At 42.0% G+C, this 20,345-nt stretch overlaps 1 protein-coding gene across 1 annotated transcript in view; it reads right to left on the reverse strand.

The window, feature by feature from the left end:
• The window catches only part of LOC136882225 (potassium channel subfamily K member 18), a gene marked incomplete at its 3' end in the record, with an annotated part of 431,619 nt that overhangs the window by 43,591 nt on the left and 367,683 nt on the right, over positions 1–20,345 (reverse strand). Inside the window, exon 2 of the mRNA XM_068229491.1 lies at positions 7,329–7,517. Within this exon, the coding sequence (XP_068085592.1) occupies positions 7,329–7,517 (189 nt within the window). The remainder of the gene's footprint in view (positions 1–7,328; positions 7,518–20,345) is intronic.

Below are 20,345 nucleotides of genomic sequence, written 5' to 3' on the forward strand. Positions count from 1 at the left end.
ACGACGTCTTTGTGTCTGATAACTAATTCTGTTACAATATCTTTTTATTTTTTTGCTAGTTGCTTTACGTCGCACCGACACAGATAGGTCTTATGGCGACGATGGGATAGGAAACGCCGAGGAGTGGGAAAGAAGCGGCCGTGGCCTTAATTAAGGTACAGCCCCAGCATTTGCCCAGTATGAAAACGGGAAACCACGGAAAACCATCTTCAGGGCTGCCGACAGTGGGGTTCCAACTCACTATCTCCCGGATGCAAGCTCACAGCTGCGCGCCCCTAACCGCACGGCCAACTCGCCCGGTGTTACAATATCGGTTTCTAGATGACTTTTCCTCTTTTGTTCTTCCACGTCGCTAACAAATACTTTCAGCAAAGAAAACACGTACCGCGTTCATAATTCTCCGTGCGCGGGCAATCGCCGCCAACTGAACAAGCTCAAGATTCTTCGTAACCAGTCATCAAATTTAAACATGTTTACGAACACATTGGTTAGCCGAATAGTAACCTATTTGGACCGAATGTCCTATGCACAGGACACAACACAAGACATATTTTTCTCTGTCATATGAGCTTCTAAAATGCTCATTGGACAGTGCACACATCTGATTGTCTCCCTCCCTCCAGAACCACATTATTGGAGACTGCTTCACAGCAACTTAAGGATGTCTGCAGGTAAGTTAGTTGATAGTATTTCCTGTGCGTTCCAGTGAAACGGGGTGATTTATTTTATGCATGTTCTCGTCCAAAAAAGTTCACCTAAATGTTTTGACACACAACTAAATTGATTCCGAATTCTGCGTCCCACTTCACAATGTTTATGATTGAATGTCGTACGTATATGACATTCGGGCTGTGTGTATGTATATTTGTCGATATACCGGGCGAGTTGGCCGTGCGGTTAGAGGCATGCAGGTGTGAGCTTGCATCCGGGAGATAGTGGGTTCGAATCCCACTGTCGGCAGCCCTGAATATGGTTTTCCGTGGTTACCCATTTTCACACCAGTCAAATGCTGGGGCTGTACCTTAAGCAAGGCCACGGCCGCTTCCTTCCAACTCCTAGGCCTTTCCGATCCCATCGTCGCCATAAGACCTATCTGTGTCGGTGCGACGTAAAGCAACTAGCAAAAAAATATTGTCTATATAATCACATATTCATAGGATTTTCATTTACATGTGTTGTTTTCATTTGTAGAGCACGTGAGGCAGAATTGTTTGTTCCCACAAGAAGCTTTTAAGTACCTGGAAACCTTAAGTGAAGCTCATATTGAAGATATTTGTCTTGATAATGAAGGCAGTATCTCTCTGGTTATTACCCCATCTTCTCTCTACGAAGCAAGTGATAACGAAGACATTAATGACGATTTAGCTGAAGTTCCCGATCATCGCAGTGTACAATACCGTGCGGACTGTAGAACTGATAGATTATATCGTTCTCTCGTCCCATTATAAGTATTTCTGTTCAAAGTATACAAACTTGGAAGCACGGCTCTGACCTTACTTCACAGCCATAAGAAATGCGTCCAAGACGCATGATAGGACACCTTATAGTAAAGAAGCCATCCGGAAAGCAGCTGCGTTGTGCATGGTGTCCAAAAGGCAAGCCAAATTACAAATGGGGGCTGCATGTGAAGTGTTTTGAGCTAGAGTGTGTGAAATGTCTCAGACTAATCTGTCAAATACATGGTAGAAGACATTTGGTTTCGACCTGCCACATAAGTAACCTCGTGGAGGTGAATTTCATTACTTGTTTGCTCTTACATATACTTTATAATTGATATGAATATTCAAGGATTAAATATATATAATTAACCTAACTTCACTCTGTGTGTTAGTTCCAATAAACATCACCTTATGATTCCAATGTCCTATGTATAGGACGTTCAAATTTTTTTCGCCTATCAGGAATGTTCTAAATTTTCCTGCACTAGAGTCGCAATTATACAGATTTAAAAATGTCCAAACTATAGATAGTTTTATGAGTTCATTATGTTGTTGGAGCAAATACTTTAAAAGAGGTCGATGCACTTGGCCATCAGACACAGTTTCTCATGATTTGAAAGAGATTTGGAACTGAAACAGAGCTAGTTACAGGAAGCGTTTACTTAATTCACAGAGGATTGCAGACTGAACGATGCAAGCCATGGCAGTGTATAATGAAGATATATTTGTATGAATGTATATTCCTACATAATCGTAATTGACAGGGTGCACAGTTTTAGATCCTGCTTCGTGTAACTCAGTCGGGAGATAAGCGCCAGTCTTCTGTACTAACGAGACATATTCGTGAATTATTTTGTAAAAACGGATTTTTGGATTTATGTGTATTATAAATCTTTGAGGTTTTGTCTTTCAAAGTACATATGGTTTACGGATTTGGCCTTAAATGTTTCTAAAACTGTCTGCACTAACCAGCCACGTCCCCTCCTCGTGCGGGTACCAAAAAGCAAAGACTGCATTACATTATGGTGTTATTGAAGCCCTAAAACATGTTTATCGAGACCTTAGTTGCTTGGAAAAATGCTTTCATGGAGAAACACGGAACACCATTGAGAGTTTCTATGACTATTTCGGAACGTGTGCCAAAAAGGATATTTGTAGGTCTTACTACAGTAAAATTGGGTCTTTCGTATGCAGTTATCTGCTGCAGTGAATGTGTAGAGTTTTAGAGTCCTTAGGAATGTCTTCCGGGGAAAATATGGCGTCAGCACTGAAATGGATCGTCGTAGGATAACTAAGGCTGAGAGAGCCATGTTCGATAGCTCTGATGAAGGCGGAACAAAGAGGAGGAATAGAAAAAGACAGCAGGAAAATCTCAATCATGAGAAATATGGTGCTGGAGTGCACTGAGACTGTACAGGTTGCACTATCTCTGTAACCGTTAATTATAGACCAATGAAAGTAGAGAAGAATCATGAGTGAAGCTATTTATTTATGAAAAATAGCCATAAAATATGTAGCAAAATTTATAAAAATGTGAATAACTATTTTTGAATTTCTCCCACAAGAAAAATATTTTACTATATTTCCTGATTGTAGTATGTGAGTTCCGTACGAGGTGTAAACATATCATTCATGTCACATGAGTAGTTTCCGAGTTTGCTCTTTGGTCAGCTTGAAGTGAATTTGCAGTCTTAAAATTCATGGCAAGAATTAAACTTTCATAAAAAAGACCATGAAGTATAAACAGCAACTAAACATGTAACAACAATCCACAATGGTCATTCATTGCACATGGTAATTTTTGTCCACCTAGAAATTATGATGGAAAATATAGTGATTTTTCACTGTACATGTGCATGGAGGAGTGTAGAGCTCAGTAATATCTTGATGTAAGCCTGGTGAGAGAACTAAAGCATCAAATGAGGACGTATATTTAGAACAGCGTCCAGCTAAATATAGCTGATATGTAAGAGATTTTACCTGTCATAAAATTGCTTTGTTCACACAGGATGTTGATGGCCCAAAAATCGCTACAGAATCCTGACATTTCCGCTTGAGAACAGGTCGTACGGATATTCTTTATTCTGAAAAGTAAAATAAGTGTCGGCGCGGCTTAAATTACCATGAAATTTACTGTAGATATTTGGCTCTTATGCCTCGCCGATGTTACGATGATACTTTCAGCGAGGTGATGGAGTAACGGATATTTGGGACTGACTCTAATATCAAGCAAACTATCAAAACGTGAAGATGTGTGTGTTCCTAATGCCTCATTAAGCAAGATAAATACCTAGCAGCTTTGATTTAATAAATATCTTCGCGATTTTTTCCGAAGAGAAACACTGCATTTGAGAATGCAGTGTACGGATATGTTACCACAAACAATATTCAGTAAATTGCGAATCTCAAGATGGTAGACATAAGTGCTCCTTGTGGTATACCTCATTGGCGCTTTCACTTGAGAGAATTTTCACTTGCCTAGCCCACAAATAAAGTTAGTAGATCCAATTGATGATGCCTGCCATTGCCATACGACCGAAAAATGGCTGCACTAGTTAAAAAGACCAGCTAGCGACATTTCATCAAAGGAATAAAACTAAAACACTTTTTGAAATTACTGACAATATCTGCCTTTTGATTTCTCACGAAAAATAATAGTTTCAGTGCTTTCTTCATCATAACGCCTGGTGAACAGCTGTTATTTTAAGCATGCCCGGCGTGAGCTGGCATATTCACCTGACAATGAAAATTCCTGAACAAGTGACTTGTAACTGTTGGGTTATTGAGTATGCCGAAACTAATTTCGAATAAATACATTTATAAACTATCTATCCCAGAGTGGACTTCATCAAGACTGATGAACATGAATGTGATTTATTCTATTTTAATTAAGTTGTTTCTTTTTAGTTATAATTTTGTTATTATATGATATTTACTCAAGATTAATTTCGACAGACCGAAAACGAAAGCAAGAGAGGTAGGAAGGGCGACAATATGGGAACTTGATTGTTGTTCCAGGTGGCGAGGAAGATCGATAAGGACGTTCTGTTTGCTCGCGGAACTTGAAGTGCTACAAGTTTAAGAAGCTCAGCTCCAGAGGCGTGCTAATCAGTGTTAACTCAGGTGCACTGGAGTGTGGACCGGCACGATGAATATTAATAGTGTTTTAAAAACCTTCCAAGATTTGAGTGCAGAGAGATAGCTCCATCTTAATTGGCTCTAACTTGTAGAGAGAAGAGACGTAATTCTAGTTCACACTGAAATATGGAAAGAGAAATATTAAGAGTGTCAAATACGATTTAATCGCATTAAAACACTCTCTTGCTACATGTCGGAGACTATATCGTAAGGACCCTCCTCAGGATTACTTGATTCAAGAACTGGAAGAAGTGAAAAGAAAAGCAGCTAGATTTGTTCTGGGCGATTTCCGATAAAAAGGTAGCTTTACGAAAATGATGCAAACTTTCGGCTGGGAAGACTTGCGAGAAAGGAGACGAGCTGCTTGACTAATTGGTATGTTCCGAGCTGTCAGTGGAGAGATGGCGTGGAATGACGAACAAGTATGAGTGGTGCTTTTAAAAGTAGGAAATATCAGAATATGAAGGCAAATTTGGAATACAAGACGACAAATTGGGGCAAATATTCATATATTGGAAGAGAGGTTAGGAACTGGAATCATTTACCAAGGGCTATGTTCAATAAATTTCTAAATTCTTTGCAATTATTTTACAAAGAAAGGCTATGTAAAAGGGAATCTGCCACCTGCCCTAAATGCAGATCAAGTACAGTATGGATTGTTCTGTGACCCAATATCCATACCGAATTGAAACAAGTAACTGGTAACTTGCTTTATGTCACAGCGACATAGATAGGTCTTATGGCGATGATAGGATAGGAAAGGCCTAGCAGTTTGAAGGAAGTGATCGTAGCCTTATTTAAGGTACATCCGCAGCATTTGCCTGGTGTGAAACCATTTTCAGGGCTGCCGACAGTGGGGTTCGAACACACTGTCACTAACGTGAGGAAGAAATGCCTAGTTGTTTGATACTCGATATTACCTGCGCTGAAAATGTTTGCTACTTTAAGGAGATCGGTAAAGTGAACAATCTTCAAACATTTGATTTTTCAGAGTATTTTTAATGCTTAATTGCACTCTTCTAGTTCATTTTGGTGAAAAATTATTTAAATATCTGCACTATTTTAGGAGTTATGATATAAAATGCTGGACATTGCATAGGCTATTTAGAGAGCTATTCGGCATGCGCACCAATAGCGCCTCGCCCACCTAGTGGGCCATTTTCGTGGGATTCTTGTTCTGCAAGTGGAGTATCTTATACATATAGCACTTTGGAGGCGGCGTGTTTTATCTTTGATACTTGCGTCCATTTTAGTCAAGTCATTTGTTCTTTAAACATAAACAATGGGTTATCTTTGTTACGACTAGTTGGAAAATTATTGTCCGGAAAAAATAGACTGCCAGATTCTGCAATAAATACTCTGACGAGCTACTATGGAAGTAAGTGAAGTGAGAACTGCATTACTTCTGCCCAAAAGGAGATAACTCCTGGTGCCCGTACATTACTTCCAGCTGTTATGGATTTAGTTGTTACTGAAGTGTTGAAAAGGTGTTCAGGAGATTGTGCACAGAATGCTAATGAGTCTCTCAATGCTACGATTTGGAAAGTGTGCCCAAAAACTGGATTCTGTGGAAAGAAAATTGTGAAGATAGCCACAAATGATGCAGTTGTGACATTTAATGATTGGTTGGCTGTGATGCAAAAATGGACATGGATTGTGGTGTCTTGTGAACTGGCAATACTACAAGAAGATGTGATGCTGACAAAAGGGCTCGAGAAGCCACAAAAGAGGTAAGACAAAGCAGAACAAGATTAAGACTGGAAAATGAAACAGAACTGCCCCAGGAGCCACTGGAAGGCTGCTGTGTCTTCACAGGGGACTTCGCAGCTCATTTTACAAAACCATTTCCCTTGTAACTCCTAAATTACAATGACACTTTTCTCTCATGATCTTAGTGATAGAGTCTACAAAACTGACGAAACTCATATGCCTAGGGTTGAAATTGTTTGGAAAAAATATCAACATGCAAAAAAAAAAAGACTATTTATATAACAAAAAATTAAAAATACTAATTTTGCAAATATAGTTGTGGAAGTGGCTGTAACTTCAATGAGTACATTTATAAAGCAGAATATATCGCCCGGCTGTGAAGGGAACAAAGAGGCGCCATGTTGAGTGAGTTTGATGAGATATGTGCTTGCATAGTAAACATGTAGGAAGTTTCGTTGTAGGAGCTGATATAAAAATTATTTAAAATGTCCAAATTTTGAAGGTTGTTTACTGTACCATTAGTGTCCATTTATTTGTTATGTAAACGTTTATCTTCGAAATGTAAAAAGTAGCCAATGCGTAAGAAATTTTTCTTAAGATTTAAAAAATGAAACGGCGTGTGCGTTTTCAGTTAGAGTAGCTTAGCGCGTGTCCCCACGTTGCTGTGCAGGCACCAGTTAAATGTTTTAAGTAATGGTTGTACCTTTGTGTCAACACGTTTCTTTGAAGAGTATCTACATTTATCAAGTTTATAGACGTGACGTATTTCTACAGAAACGATATAGAAGCGGCATAATATTCCTCTTTAAGATTGTTCACTGGAGACCTGAGCACGTTAAACCGCTGAATCAATAAGTGCCTCATTGCTTATGGAAATCTTTAAAAGTAATTGTTGTACACGGCCGCTGCAAAGAGCAGCGAGTGCCGTAGCTGACCTTACATACCTGGTTTAAACATTCATCTTTACATACAGTTTTGTAACATTCTAAAAAGTTGAGAAGTTGCATACAAAGCCAGTCCGAAGCCTGGATAGTTACATACCGATAGTGGTGATAACTGTGACGGAATAGAGCAAGGCGCCGCTGAACGACCACTGACGTTCGGCGTCCCTCAGAGTCTTGCCGTCGTAGCCGTCCACTTTGGTGGCGGCCACAACGCTCGTCTCGAACTTGCGCAGCTGTTCGTGGACCAGCCGGGTCCAGTTCTTCTCGTAGAGCACGTTCAGTCTCTCTGTGGACAACACGATATTCAGCATAAGTGTAAATACAAAACCCCTTGATCTGTTAAGTAAAACACACAAATACATTGTAATGATTATTTCGGTTTCTTGCTTATTATAATAAGTATTGTGCCACCGTCGTTGTATTTGGGGATGTATCCATGTCAGTGATGTAAATAAACAAGTGTAAAGGTGGACAAGGAGCTTAAATACAAGAAGATATGTATAGTAGCGAGCTGCTGTGATGCTGAACCACTAGCAAGAGGACTTTTTTACAAGTTGTTTTAGATCTTATGGCGTCCAATGGATAGGAGAGGCCTAGGAAGTGGCCATGGCCACAGTCCCAGCATTTGCCTGGTGTGAAAATGGGAAACCACTGACAATTGGGTTCGAACCCACTATCTCCCGCACGGAAACTCCCCCGGTATTAGCAAGAAAAATTAAACACCGTATTTATGCGAATAATCCCCGCATACTTTTTTAAAAATGGGGCACGAAATTGGGGTACGGGTTTTATTTGCGTCAATGTTGGCAACACGCCAGTTTTCGATACTGGCTTTGTGAAGGAAACTGCCCCCATGTGTTCTATTTAAGCAGAAAAAATTCAGAGTTTAAATTTATAACTGTCTTTCCATTAAAAATTGTCTTTTACACAGTCATTTAAATTCGAAATTTCTCCGTGTCACGATAAAATGCGCTTCCGCACTTGTACTCACTTCGCTGTGTTTGTTTCATACTTGCCAAGTTCGAGGGAAATCGTGATACTTTTGAATTCAGCGTTTTAAGGAACGCCATAATATTACGTAACAGGCAGTGTGTGGAGTTGGCGAAAAAGCGCAGCTCATATGCAACGAACAATATTGTCAATGCCAATGAAACTGCATTCGTTTTTTATGTGCCTAGCCCAAACGGACTTAGGGGATCACTGTATTGTGTTGCAGAAGCGAAAGAATTGCGCCCCTCGTCATAGGAATGGCATCGGGTACTTCTCGTGCACATACTGCATCTAAGAATGCATACAGTACAGTAGCACAGGGGAGCCTTACGGTGCGTGAGGTTAGTGAGTGATCCAAGTGCATTACTTGAATACTGTTCCAAGTCCGATTTTTGCGACCCAACGACTTGGAATTAACGAGGTTTTAGGGTATCGCAAAACTAACATCCGAATTCGCCACTGTGTCTGATCCCCCACCGGTCGTGTGGTGTGTAAGTAATTTAGGAGAGGATACTGGTGATGCAACAGACAACGAATCTTCCGATCTACAGGGAATCGAGCCTCCTGCAAGTTCAGATTAATGAAATACCTAAGTCTACTTGATAATTTTCATGGCAAATATATTGTATAGCAGTGACATTGTATGTCTCAAATATATTCGGGCAAAGCAGCTATATTCTTAAATTTACACGTTCATATTTGCGTAAAGACCGCGTGGACCTCGCGGAGTGACATGAAATGTTTGTTCATGCTACTCTTTCAGTGGAAGGAATTTTAGTTCAGTTAATTTTTTCATAATGAGCCTTCCTAAAATTAGGGTGCTAGGATTATTCGGCGACGGGGATTATTCTCGTAAATACGGTAAGAAGAGTAAAGAGTAAATAAGAAAAATGATAAACGATAGAGAAAAGTAGAAAATGTAAAAAGTACAGATTAATTGTAAATGAAGAGGCGAAGATAAATGTAAACAAAGAAGAAGAAAAGCAGAAGGGAGAAGAGAAATGGAAGGGAAAAAAGAAATTATAAAGGGGAAGTATACAGTTTGTGCGTGAGGAAACAACGAAATGTTATAACGTTAGTATATACTGATGTATACGAAGACTAAACAATAATGAAAGATACGAGGAACAAATGAAGGAAGAACGAAAGTGAAAGCAAGTAAAACAATACAGAAATGATGAGAGGAGCAGAAAAATGAGAAAATATGAAGATAATGAGGAGAATAGTTCATGACTGCGAAAATAAATAAAAACATAAGCGAGCAGAGAAGAATTAAGAGTAAGAAGAATTAACTGTTGATGTTTGTTATAAAAGAGAAAGAGGAGATAGATATTGAGATAAGGTTCCACAGTCGAATGCATTCACGAGTTCAATTTCACTAAAACCTTGACCAGAGTTTGTTAGGAGGGTGGAGTCCATTGTTAAGTAATTACTACCGGGGGCTGAGCCTACGTAACCCAGTCATCACACGTTTGCTCTTATCCTCTTCTCGAAGAACCAAGGGCTTTACGGGGTATTTGCTGGAATTGCCATCGGGCTGTAAGTTTCGAAAGAACGGTTTGTAAAGTACTTTTTATGAGGTTATTCCTATCATATTACCAATATAAATGGTCCATTATTGGACATTCCTATCAGCCTCCAGGAATAACAATTGAGGGCTTTAGAAAAGAACTAGCAATCCAGAAAGGAGTAAGCCAAGGCTGCAAGAGGTAAGTAATCGCAATCCAAGGAGATGAAATTAAAAGTCTGAGTTGTTATTTTATCTCAGACTGCAGAAATTGCTGAACGGTGTGGACCCAGTCTTGGAGGAGAGGTAAAAAACAAAACAACAGTAAGGGAGTGCAATCAGGTGATGCAGGAAATATTAGATTAGAGGAAGTAGATGAATATTGTTACTTGGGTAGTAAAATAACTAACACCGGTAGAAGTACGGAGACTAGCACAACAAGAAAAGAAATTTGCTCACTTCGAGCATTGATATACGAATTAGATACGTCTGAGAACTTCCGTATGGAACGTAGTATTGTATGGAAGTAGAGTAGAAATGTGGTGTTACAGACGAATGCTGAAGGTGAGAGGTCAATGCACCTTTCTTGGCGCTCTTATGTGAGGGCAAACACTTCATCTTTAGTGTTTACCTTCTTCTGTATACTTCACTTTCGATCCATCCCCTAGCAGGTAGCTTTGTGCACGAGTAAATAATACGTAAGGTTGCTCTTATGACTACAAGCACAGAAAATTACACACATTTTGCATATGACCGTCTTTAAAAATCGAAATATTCAAGCTGCTAACCAGAGAGAGCAGTTCATTAGGAGAAGTTTGGATGGCGCTGGAGGGAAGAGAATTAAATGCGTCCGGCTCGCTGGGACTGAGAGAGTGTAATATCTCCACTTAACAAGAGGAAAGATACTATTTTGTGGCAGGCTACAGAAGAGAATAATAATAATAATACTAATAATAATAATAATAACAATAATAATAATAATAATAATAATAATAATAATAATAAAAATATTGCTTTCACTGGGCGAGTTGGCCGTGCTGTTAGCGGTGCGCGGCTGTGAGCTTGCATTCGGGAGATAGTGGTTTCGAATCCCACTGTCGGTAGCGCTGAAAATGGTTTTCCGTGGTTTCCCATTTTCACATCAGGCAAATGCTGGGGCTGTACCTTAATTAAGACCTCGGCCACTTCCTTCCAAGTCCTAGGCCTTTCCTATCCCGTCGTCGCCATAAAACCTATCTGTGTCGGTGCGACGCAAAGCCACTAGCCAAATATTGTTTTCACGTCGGACTACCTAGTTTTGATTGTTTTCGGTGACGCCGAGGTGTCGGAATATTGTCCCGCAGGAGTTCCTTTACGTGCCAGTAAACTACTGACACGGGGCTAACGTATTTGACTACTACTACTACTACTACTACTACTACCTACAGAGCTCGATAGCTGCAGTCGCTTAAGTGCGGCCAGTATCCAGTATTCGGGAGATAGTAGGTTCGAATCCCACTGTCGGCAGCCCTGAAGATGGTTTTCCGTGGTTTCCCATTTTCACACTAGGCAAATGCTGGAGCTGTACCTTAAGGCCACGGCCGCTTCCTTCCCACTCGTAGCCCTTTCCTGTCCCATCGTCGCCGTAAGACCTATCTGTGTCGGTGCGACGTGAAGCAACTTGTGAAAAAGTAGTGAATGTGACAGCAGGTAATGCCGTCACAGGCCAGGGAGATGTTCGGACAAGGTGAGGGGCTTGGCGGTCGTAGCCACTCGGTTGGTCGGTCGGAGTGCAGAGCCGCTGAACCACGGAGTAGCCGTAGCCACTCGGTTGGTCGGTCGGAGTGCAGAGCTGTTGAACCACGGAGTAGCCGTGGCCACTCGGTTGGTCGGTCGGAGTGCAGAGCCGCTGAACCACCTACAGGCCGAAGTCCTCTCTCCAACCGCCGACCAGGTATTCAAATACCACCGGACGGATCGAACTTGCCGAATTGGCGTCTGAAAGCCTCAACATTGAGTCACTCCTCCGGCAGAGTGTTATAGCTCTATACGGTTCAAAAACATGGTCGTTGTGGAAGGAAGAACATTGAGATGTGGACTTGGCTGCTTTGCTTCGCACTTAAGATAGGTCATATGGGATAGCGATCCCTGGCGTGCTCTAACCCACCATCTCCCGAATACAAGCTGAAAGATTGGCCACTTTCTCGACCGGAAGAAGTAGCGGCGGGGGTAGGAGTTTATAGACAACAGAAAGTACCGGGGGCCTGGGGAATATAGTGGGGAGGGGGTAGACAACAATATTGAAAAAAATAATGGTAGGTTTTGTTACCCTTTGAGCGAATTTCGACAGATAAGTAAAAAATAATAATTTACCAATTTAACTACGGTAATAATAGATTTTTGGGGGGATTTTGATTCAATAATATACAATAAATCTTTAACCAAAGTAACAATTACACAACTGCGCAACTCCTGTTTCGTGGCATCAGATACTGTGCTCCACCCGTAATATTGAAAGAAGCGTTTTGACAGATAGAGCTGCACGCTGTTGACACAATCCTTTCTCCTTCCCTTCGCTTCCGACTCACACAACTCAGAAGTGAGGGGTTTGGTAACTCCTAGCAACACGAGCTGGCCAGCACTGGGGCCGCCGACGTTTCCATGGTAACCACACTTTCCAGTCCCTTCTCCCCACCCAGGCAGGTAGTAAACAGACCTCCCACAAGGAACTGTTAGAACGCATCTTTCAGCATTACTACTACATTCTCCACTACTTACTGTGGCGCTGTACGAACCGCTTAGTTGCTTTGAATGACATTTGGTGCGTATTTCCATCAATTACTTCTATATTATGTAATGAAATGAAAGGACATAATTAGGTAATAGATAAAAGGGTTTGCATACAGGTTTTTAAAAATAATTGGGGGGTGGGGGCACTGGTTGGAGAAGAATAGTACTAGTGAGCTAGGAAGATAGAATAACGAACGGAGAAGTGATGAAGTGAGCTGTGAATAGGACATAATATACGATATGATTCCTTATTACGAGCAGCTTTAAGTCGCACTGACATAGATGGGATAGAAATGAGCTAGCAGTGGGAAGGTAGTAGCCGTGGCCTTAAGTGAGCTACAGCCTTCAGGGCTGTCGATTATCTCCAGAATGCAAGGTCCCAGTAGCGCGGTCCTAACAAGTACGGAGAGATTAGACAACATTAGAAACGGAAAGTAAGGGTATGCAGTCCACCTCTGTGGTGTAGTGGTCGGTGTGAGTAGGTCCTAATCCGGAGACCAGGGTTAAATTCCCGGCTCTGCCAAGAAATTCGAAAAGTGGTGCGAGGGTTGGAACGGGTTCCACTCAGCCTCGGAGGGGTGTTCAATTCCCACCTCAACCATCCTCGAAGTGGTCTTCAGTCCAGGCAAATGCCGGGATGGTGCCTAACTTAAGCCCACAGCCTTTTCCTTCCCTCTTCCTTGTGCCATCCCTTTCAATCTTCCCGTCCCCCTCAAGGCCCCTGTTCAGCCTGGGAGAGGTAATGGTCCTCCTTCCCAGTTGTATCCCCGACCAAAAGTCGCACGCTCCAGGACAGTACCCTTGAAGCGCACTCAGCAAGGTAAAACGCAACCCTGGAAGGTAAATGGACTGAGAAAGAAAGAAAGAAAGAAAGAAAGAAAGAAAGAAAGAAAGAAAGAAAGAAAGAAAGAAAAAATGCAGAGATATAGAAACAGAAAGGGAGAACAATCTATGATGAAGGTGATCTCTCCCGACATATTTAGTCTTCTCCTGAAAGACATCGTACGACTTTACTCTAAAAGAACTGCTTGAAAATGAAGTGTTGAGGTTGATAGCGCGAGCCAGTTAGAGCCACACTATCATAAATGTATTTGGGAACAATGGTAAACTTTCTCCCTCGTCTTATCTATCCACTTCCCAAGTAACACAAGTTTAATTAGCTAATTAACTATCCGTTTCGTTGTTAGCTTTCAATCATCACCTCTGTCTGACGGGAGGTCAGTTGCCAAGTAACGGCACTTGAGAGTGAAGACTCTTCATGTGAGTCGTAAATTAGCACTTCCGAGAAGATTTCCCAGTGGAGATCAAACTGTACGTGGGCTGAATACAAGTTTCAAAGACGTAGCCAGGGGTTATCAAACTCTAAAACTCCAAGATTAATTGTTAATGGGAAACTACAACATTTCTGAAATTTTTACACCTATCTTGAGAATAGCAAATTTTATTTCAGATGGACAATTCGTTTTTAAGATCATATTCTTCTTCTTCTTCTTCTTCTTCATGTACTGTCCATTCTTCTGGACGATGGCGGTCAATATGAAGAGTACCCTTGATTCTTCAGCAACAGGACATCATTCTTCTGTTCTTTTTATGCCCATTCGGACTTGAATATTCGCCTGCTGTCTTCTCCACGCCCTTCCATCTTGCCTTTCAGAATTAATTAAAAATTTAATATTTTAAGCATGCACCACATGCCGTATGTTCTGCAGTTCGCTCTCTGTAATATCTGTGGCATGTTTAGCTTACAAGACTGATCATTCTTTTATGAAGCCGTAGTACAAGAGCTTCCACTCGTTTGGTGATGGGCTGCTCGCACAGTAGATCAAGCATAACTTACGCTGCTGAAGTTTTAAATATGAGGCATCATCACACAATATGCATGTTACTGTCCTAATACCGTGTTGCATGTCCTCTCTCCTTGCCTGTCACTCGCTGCTGGTTCCTTGTATGGCGCCCAAGAAACTGTAATAGGACTTCTAACAGGGTTTTGTAGTGTTATTCCGAAATTAGTTGAATCGTTTTGGAAGAAATTAGGATTATCTCAATCTTTACGAGAAGAAATTGTCACCGGGCGAGTTGACAGTGCGGAGCCGGGATAGTGGGTTCGAATCCCACTGTCCGCAGCCCTGGAGATGATTTTCGTGGTTTCCCATTTTCATACCAGGCAAATGCTGGGGATGCACCTTAATTAAGGCCATGGCCGCTTTCTTCCCATTCCTAGGCCTTTTCTGTCGCCATAAGACCTATCTGTGTCGGTGCGATGTAAAGCAAATAGCAAAAAGAAATTGTCACAGTAGTGCTGAAGAAATCGTGGCAAATTTTAGTCCATCACATACATAAATGGAAAGCGAGTGCGATGGAACCATCTCCATGAAGATTTCCGGCGACCGAAGGACGGAACGTGGACGTGGTACAGTCCCAGCATTTTCCTGGTGTGGAAATGGAAAACCATCTTCAGGGCAAATAACAATTAAATGTTTGCATGATTGATACATAGAGGCATCAATTCTAGTGGAGGTTGATCAGTTCGTGCTCAGAGGTAGGCGCACATCGAGCTTCTCCCCTGAAATCCCTGCTCGTGGCAACACGCGGTCTTAACCACACTAATGAATAATATGAAATATCATTTTAATAACAATAATGTAGTGGTTAGTGTGATTAGCTACCATCACCGGAGGCCCGGGTTCGATTTCCGGCTCTGCTACGAAATTTCAAAAGTGATACGAAGGCTGGAACGGCCTCCACTCAGCCTCGGGAGGTCAACTGAGTAGAGGGGGGTTCGATTCCCAATTCAGCCGTCCTCGAAGTGGGTTTCCGTAGTTTGCCAGGCAAATGCCGGGATAGTACCTAAATTAAGGCCAAGCCCACTTCCTTCCCTGTTTCTTGTCTATCCTTTCCAATCTTCCCATCCCCCCACAATACCCTGTTCAGCATAGCAGATGAGGCCGCCTGGGCGAGCTACTGGTCCTCCTCACCAGTTGTATCCCCAACCGAAAGTCTCACGCTCCAGGACACTGCCCGTGAGGCGATAGAGGTGTGATCCCTCCCTGAGTCCGAGGGAAAAACAACCCTGGAGGGTAAACGAATTAGAAAGAAAGAAAGAAAGAAAGAAAGAAAGAAAGAAATAAATAAATAAATAAAGAGAACGGTTTGTATTAGCTCCCCTGCCAACTTTGTTCACAGCTAAAATGTTGTTTTTTTACTGTTGATATTACGTTTGTAGTGTTTCAGTGTATCGTATAGAATATTGAACATTCTATTTAATTCCTTCCCAGGGTCTGCTACTATGGAAATATCATCAGCAAATCTAATCCTTTGGATGACTTATTTTCGTTTCCTTTTAATGACGAAAGTTTCAAGCTTTAAGGTTCAACTTGGGCTCAGTGTCTTAGACTTGCCAACAGTTCTTAACTGGAGCTAATGTGATGTGGTTTGCCATAATGGAATATATATACGGTTTTCGCTAAGGTTTTAACATGTGATGGGGAGGGTCCAGGGAAAATAAACGCCTGATGTAGGACTACCTTTGTTTGTTGGGCAGTTTTGTCCTCTGTTATGTGCACACAAAAGGCATCACTGGTATATACCTAGGTATGTTGACTGGCGGTACAGGCTGTACCGCAATATTACAGTAACAGTGTGCATTGCCTAGTACTCAACAGCCTGTCCAGAGATGACCGTGAAATATTTCAGCCTTCCTTCAGGTGCTGCTTGCTAGGGAAATGAAGAAAATCAGAATGTTCGTTCGCACTGTGCTTGAGGCTACACAGAGCATATACAGTCCCTTTGTTCCATAGGCAGGTGAGACCACACACAAAGACAGAGATTTGTGGGATGTGGTCCAGCAGCTGCGCGATTCCCTCGACACGTTTTCTCACCGAGGCTGTAGCTTGGACTTTGAATCTCGCGTGCGCACACGAAACAACACCCATTAATAGCCCAGTACTGCTTCACCTTCATGAAGAACGCAATTCTTCACTCTTGTAGCAGGTTGACTTCTCACTCTTTCTGGAAGATCCATTATCTCATGTACCCAGGTCTTGAACCAATGTCTCAGAGACACTGGCCAGGCCCTCCTTTACTGCAGCCCTCCCTGGAAGGCATAATTGCAGCCGGGCTGAGTGGCTCAGGTTCGATCCTGACTCAGTCCGCTGGTATTTGAAGATGCTCGTGTAGGTATATTTACTGGGATGTAAAAGGACTCCTGAGGGACTAAATTCCAGCACCTCGGAGTCTCTGAAAACTGTCCAAAGTAGTTAGTGGGACGTAAAAACAATAAGATTAATGGACATTAGTACGATGGGTGACTACTGATTACTTAGGAGCTAGTAAATTAACTTTTATCTTGCTGTGGGGCCAACATGCACCGCGGGCATATCCGAGGGAGAGTGGTCCCGAAGGGACAGTTTCTGTTTAAGGTTGCTCTATCCTCCTCAACATTAAGGTAAGTTTCATATAAAAATAGTGTTGTTCTTTATTCTACATTGTTGTATTTATATTTCCTTGTGATTTTATTTTTCGCGGGTTGGTAACGGAATGTATTTTTCATCTAGATCCCGGATTTTTACGCATTAATAGGTTAGAATTCAAACTAATTTTGTTATTAGGAAAATTGTCGTCTAGCCCATTCTTCAGTTTTGTAGCGAGAGTAACATAAATTCTTGGGGTGCTGTTGGGCCACACCCCTAATGTTTATGCAAAACTCATAGCATAATACTCGTGCAGATTAGACCAGGGCGTCTCAAACGCCCAAAATGTCACGCGTGCAAACTGAGGCGCAGAGGTTCTGTGCACTGTGCTCGGTTCGGACCAGCATTTTGTCTCGGACGACTCGGCTAAGATCCGTTTAACTCTGCTCGGTTGGCGGAGCGCTACAGACCAAGTGAGGAAGGGGAAAGGAGAGAAACAGAACTATTGCTTAAAATCGCGGAGCGGAGCGGGAGGTCTGCACTCTGGTCAATCTAGCGCACCTTGCACCGCGCAGTGCCCCGGTGTATGCTACCTGAGAGGCCCTGTTACTGGGCTCTACTCATCATTGATGGGAATGGCATTAGCCAGTAGCACAGTTAACGGACTGGACATGACAATGAGCACAAATCCCCTCTAAAAGGAATAAGATTCGCACCTCTTCTACTTCTTCATCACGTTTTAAAGCTTGCGTGAACAGGACTGGATTTCTACCGTACACTTTCAGGTCACCCGAAGATCAAGAATTCTGCGTGATATCCTGGCGTTTCTCCCCTGCGAACCGTGTGACCTAGCCGCAGTGTGTCCCAGTGAAGCAGATAGCAGAGCCCTGCAGGTGCCGAGAGACCAGACTAACGAATGGTTCAGCGAAAGGGGGAGCTGCAAGGGCAGCAGTCTAGACGATTGACTGATATGGATTATCTGTAGTGATGCTGCTACACGGTTGAAAGCAACGGGATACTACAGCCGTAACTAACTCCTGCGGACATGCATCTCTCTCTCTATGAATGACGTACTGATGATTGCTCCTTCCCGGGTAAAATATTCCGGAGGTAATATAGGCCCCCACCCCCATTCTGATATCTGGGTGGGGATCACACGAGAGGGGCGAACTGACATTTCACGAGTCGGAGTATGGAATGTCAGAAATTTGACTCGTTGCGGTAGGTCAGAGAATCTGAAAAGGGAGATGGATAGACTAAAGTTAGGTTTAGTTGGTATACGTAAAGTACGCTGACAGGAAGAGCAGGACTTTCGGTCATGGAGAGGGATTACAAGATGAAAATAAATCAGTTCAAAATAGTAATGCAGAACAGTTGATCGAAGTCAGGTAATGCCGGAAATATTAGCCAAAAAAAGTATTATCAACACAAAATCAAACAGGGGAAATGCAGGAGTTGGTTTAATAATAGGGCAGCGGGTAAGCTACTACGACCAGCATAGTGAAAGGATTATTGTTGTTAAGATATCAGCAAGCCAATGCCCACCACAATAGTGCAGGTCTACATGCCTACTAGTTCAGCGGATGAAGAAGAAATCGAAATAATATATGAAGAGAGGGAAGATTCAATACAATACGTAAATGGTGACGAGAATATAATTGTGATGGGAAACTGGAATGAACTGGTAGGCCAAGGAAGAGAAGGTAATACAGCAGGAGAATTCAGATTGGGACAAAGGAACGAAAGAGGAAGTCGGCTGGTTGAATTATGCACCGATTATAATTTAGTCCCTGATCATTCTCGCTTCAAACACCACAAATGACGGCTGTATACGTGAACGAGATCTGGAGACACCGGAAGGCAGCAAATAGACTTCAGTATGATTAGGCAGAGATTCAGAAACCAGGTGTTGGATTGCAAAACTTTCCCAGGAGCAGACGTGGACTCTGACCACAACTTGTTGGTCATGAAATGCCATCTGGAGTTGAAGGAAGGAATGCAAGGAGATGGGTTCTAGACAGGTTGAAAGTGTGAGGGCTTGTTTCAAGAATCATGTTGTATAAGGAGGCTGAAGGAAACATAATGGAGAGTTGTGAAGAATGAGACCAGTAAGGCTGCTGAAGAAAAGTTATGAAGAAAGGAAATATCAACTAAGAATCAATGGATAACTCAAGTGATATTAAATCTGACTGATAAACGACGAAAATACAAGAATGTAAAAACCGAGGAAGGCAGAAAAGAATACAAGCGATTAAAGAATAAAATGGATAGAAAGTGCAGGATAGTTAAGCAAGAGTAGCTGAAAGAGAATACAACGATTTTGAAGGTTGTATGGTCCTAGGAAAAGTAGATGCTGCATACAAGAGAACCAAGGAAACCTTTCGAGAAAGGAAAACTAGGTGTATGAATATTAAGAGGTCCGATGGAAAACCAGCTCTAGGAAACAATACAAGGCAGAAGGAACATATCCAGCAGTTCCATCAGGGTAAGGAAGTAGATGATATGGTTCTGGAACAAGAAGAGGCCGTTGATGCTGATGAAATGGGTTTTGAGGTCAGAATTCGACAGAGCTTTGAGAGACCTAAATAGGAATAAGGTACCTGGAATTGATTACATTCCCTATGAATTGCTGAGTGCTTAAGGAGAAACCAGAATGGTGAGGTTATTCCATTTAGTGTGCAAGATGTGTGCGACAGGAGAAGTTCGGCAGAATGTTGTTACACCTATTCCCAAGAAAGCCGGTGCTGACAAGCGCCATTAGTTCAGTATCTCACGTCTACACACGCATTATTTACAGAAGAAAGTAAAGACAAGTTGAAACTGAGTTAGGAGAAGATTGATTGGACCAAGATATTTGAGATTCTGAAGGTGACGGGGATAAGATACGGCGAAAGCAGAATTGTCTACAATCTGTTCGAAAGTCATTACGCAGTGATAAGAATCGAGGGCTTTGAAAATGAAGCAGCAATCGAGAACGAAATGAGGCAAGGCTACAGTTCCCCCTCCTTTTCAGTGCTTGTATAGAACAGAAAGTAATGGAAATCAAAGACAAATTTGGAAAAGGAATCAAAATCCAAAGAGAGGAAATCAAAACCGTCATATTTGCCGATGATATTATTATTTTAGCTCAGTCTGCAAAAGATCTGGAGCAATTCCTGAATGGTATATACAGAATATCGGAGGAGTAGTACAAGAGTAATGCAGTGCGGTCGAACCAAGTCTTAAAGGAGGTAAAATAATTGCCCGGGTAGTAGAGTTCAAGGAGGAGGACCACGTGCTCACTTCGATCATTGATATAGGCATCTGAACTTTCGTCTGAAGCATGGCATTGCATGGCTGTGAAACATGAAACAAGATAGGTGTTACAGAAGAATGTTGAAGGTGACATGGATAGATCTAACCATGATATTGAATATAATTGGTGAGAGCAGATAGCTTT

This window comes from Anabrus simplex, chromosome 10, assembly GCF_040414725.1.
Source record: "Anabrus simplex isolate iqAnaSimp1 chromosome 10, ASM4041472v1, whole genome shotgun sequence".
NCBI classification, from domain to species: Eukaryota; Metazoa; Arthropoda; class Insecta; order Orthoptera; family Tettigoniidae; genus Anabrus; species Anabrus simplex.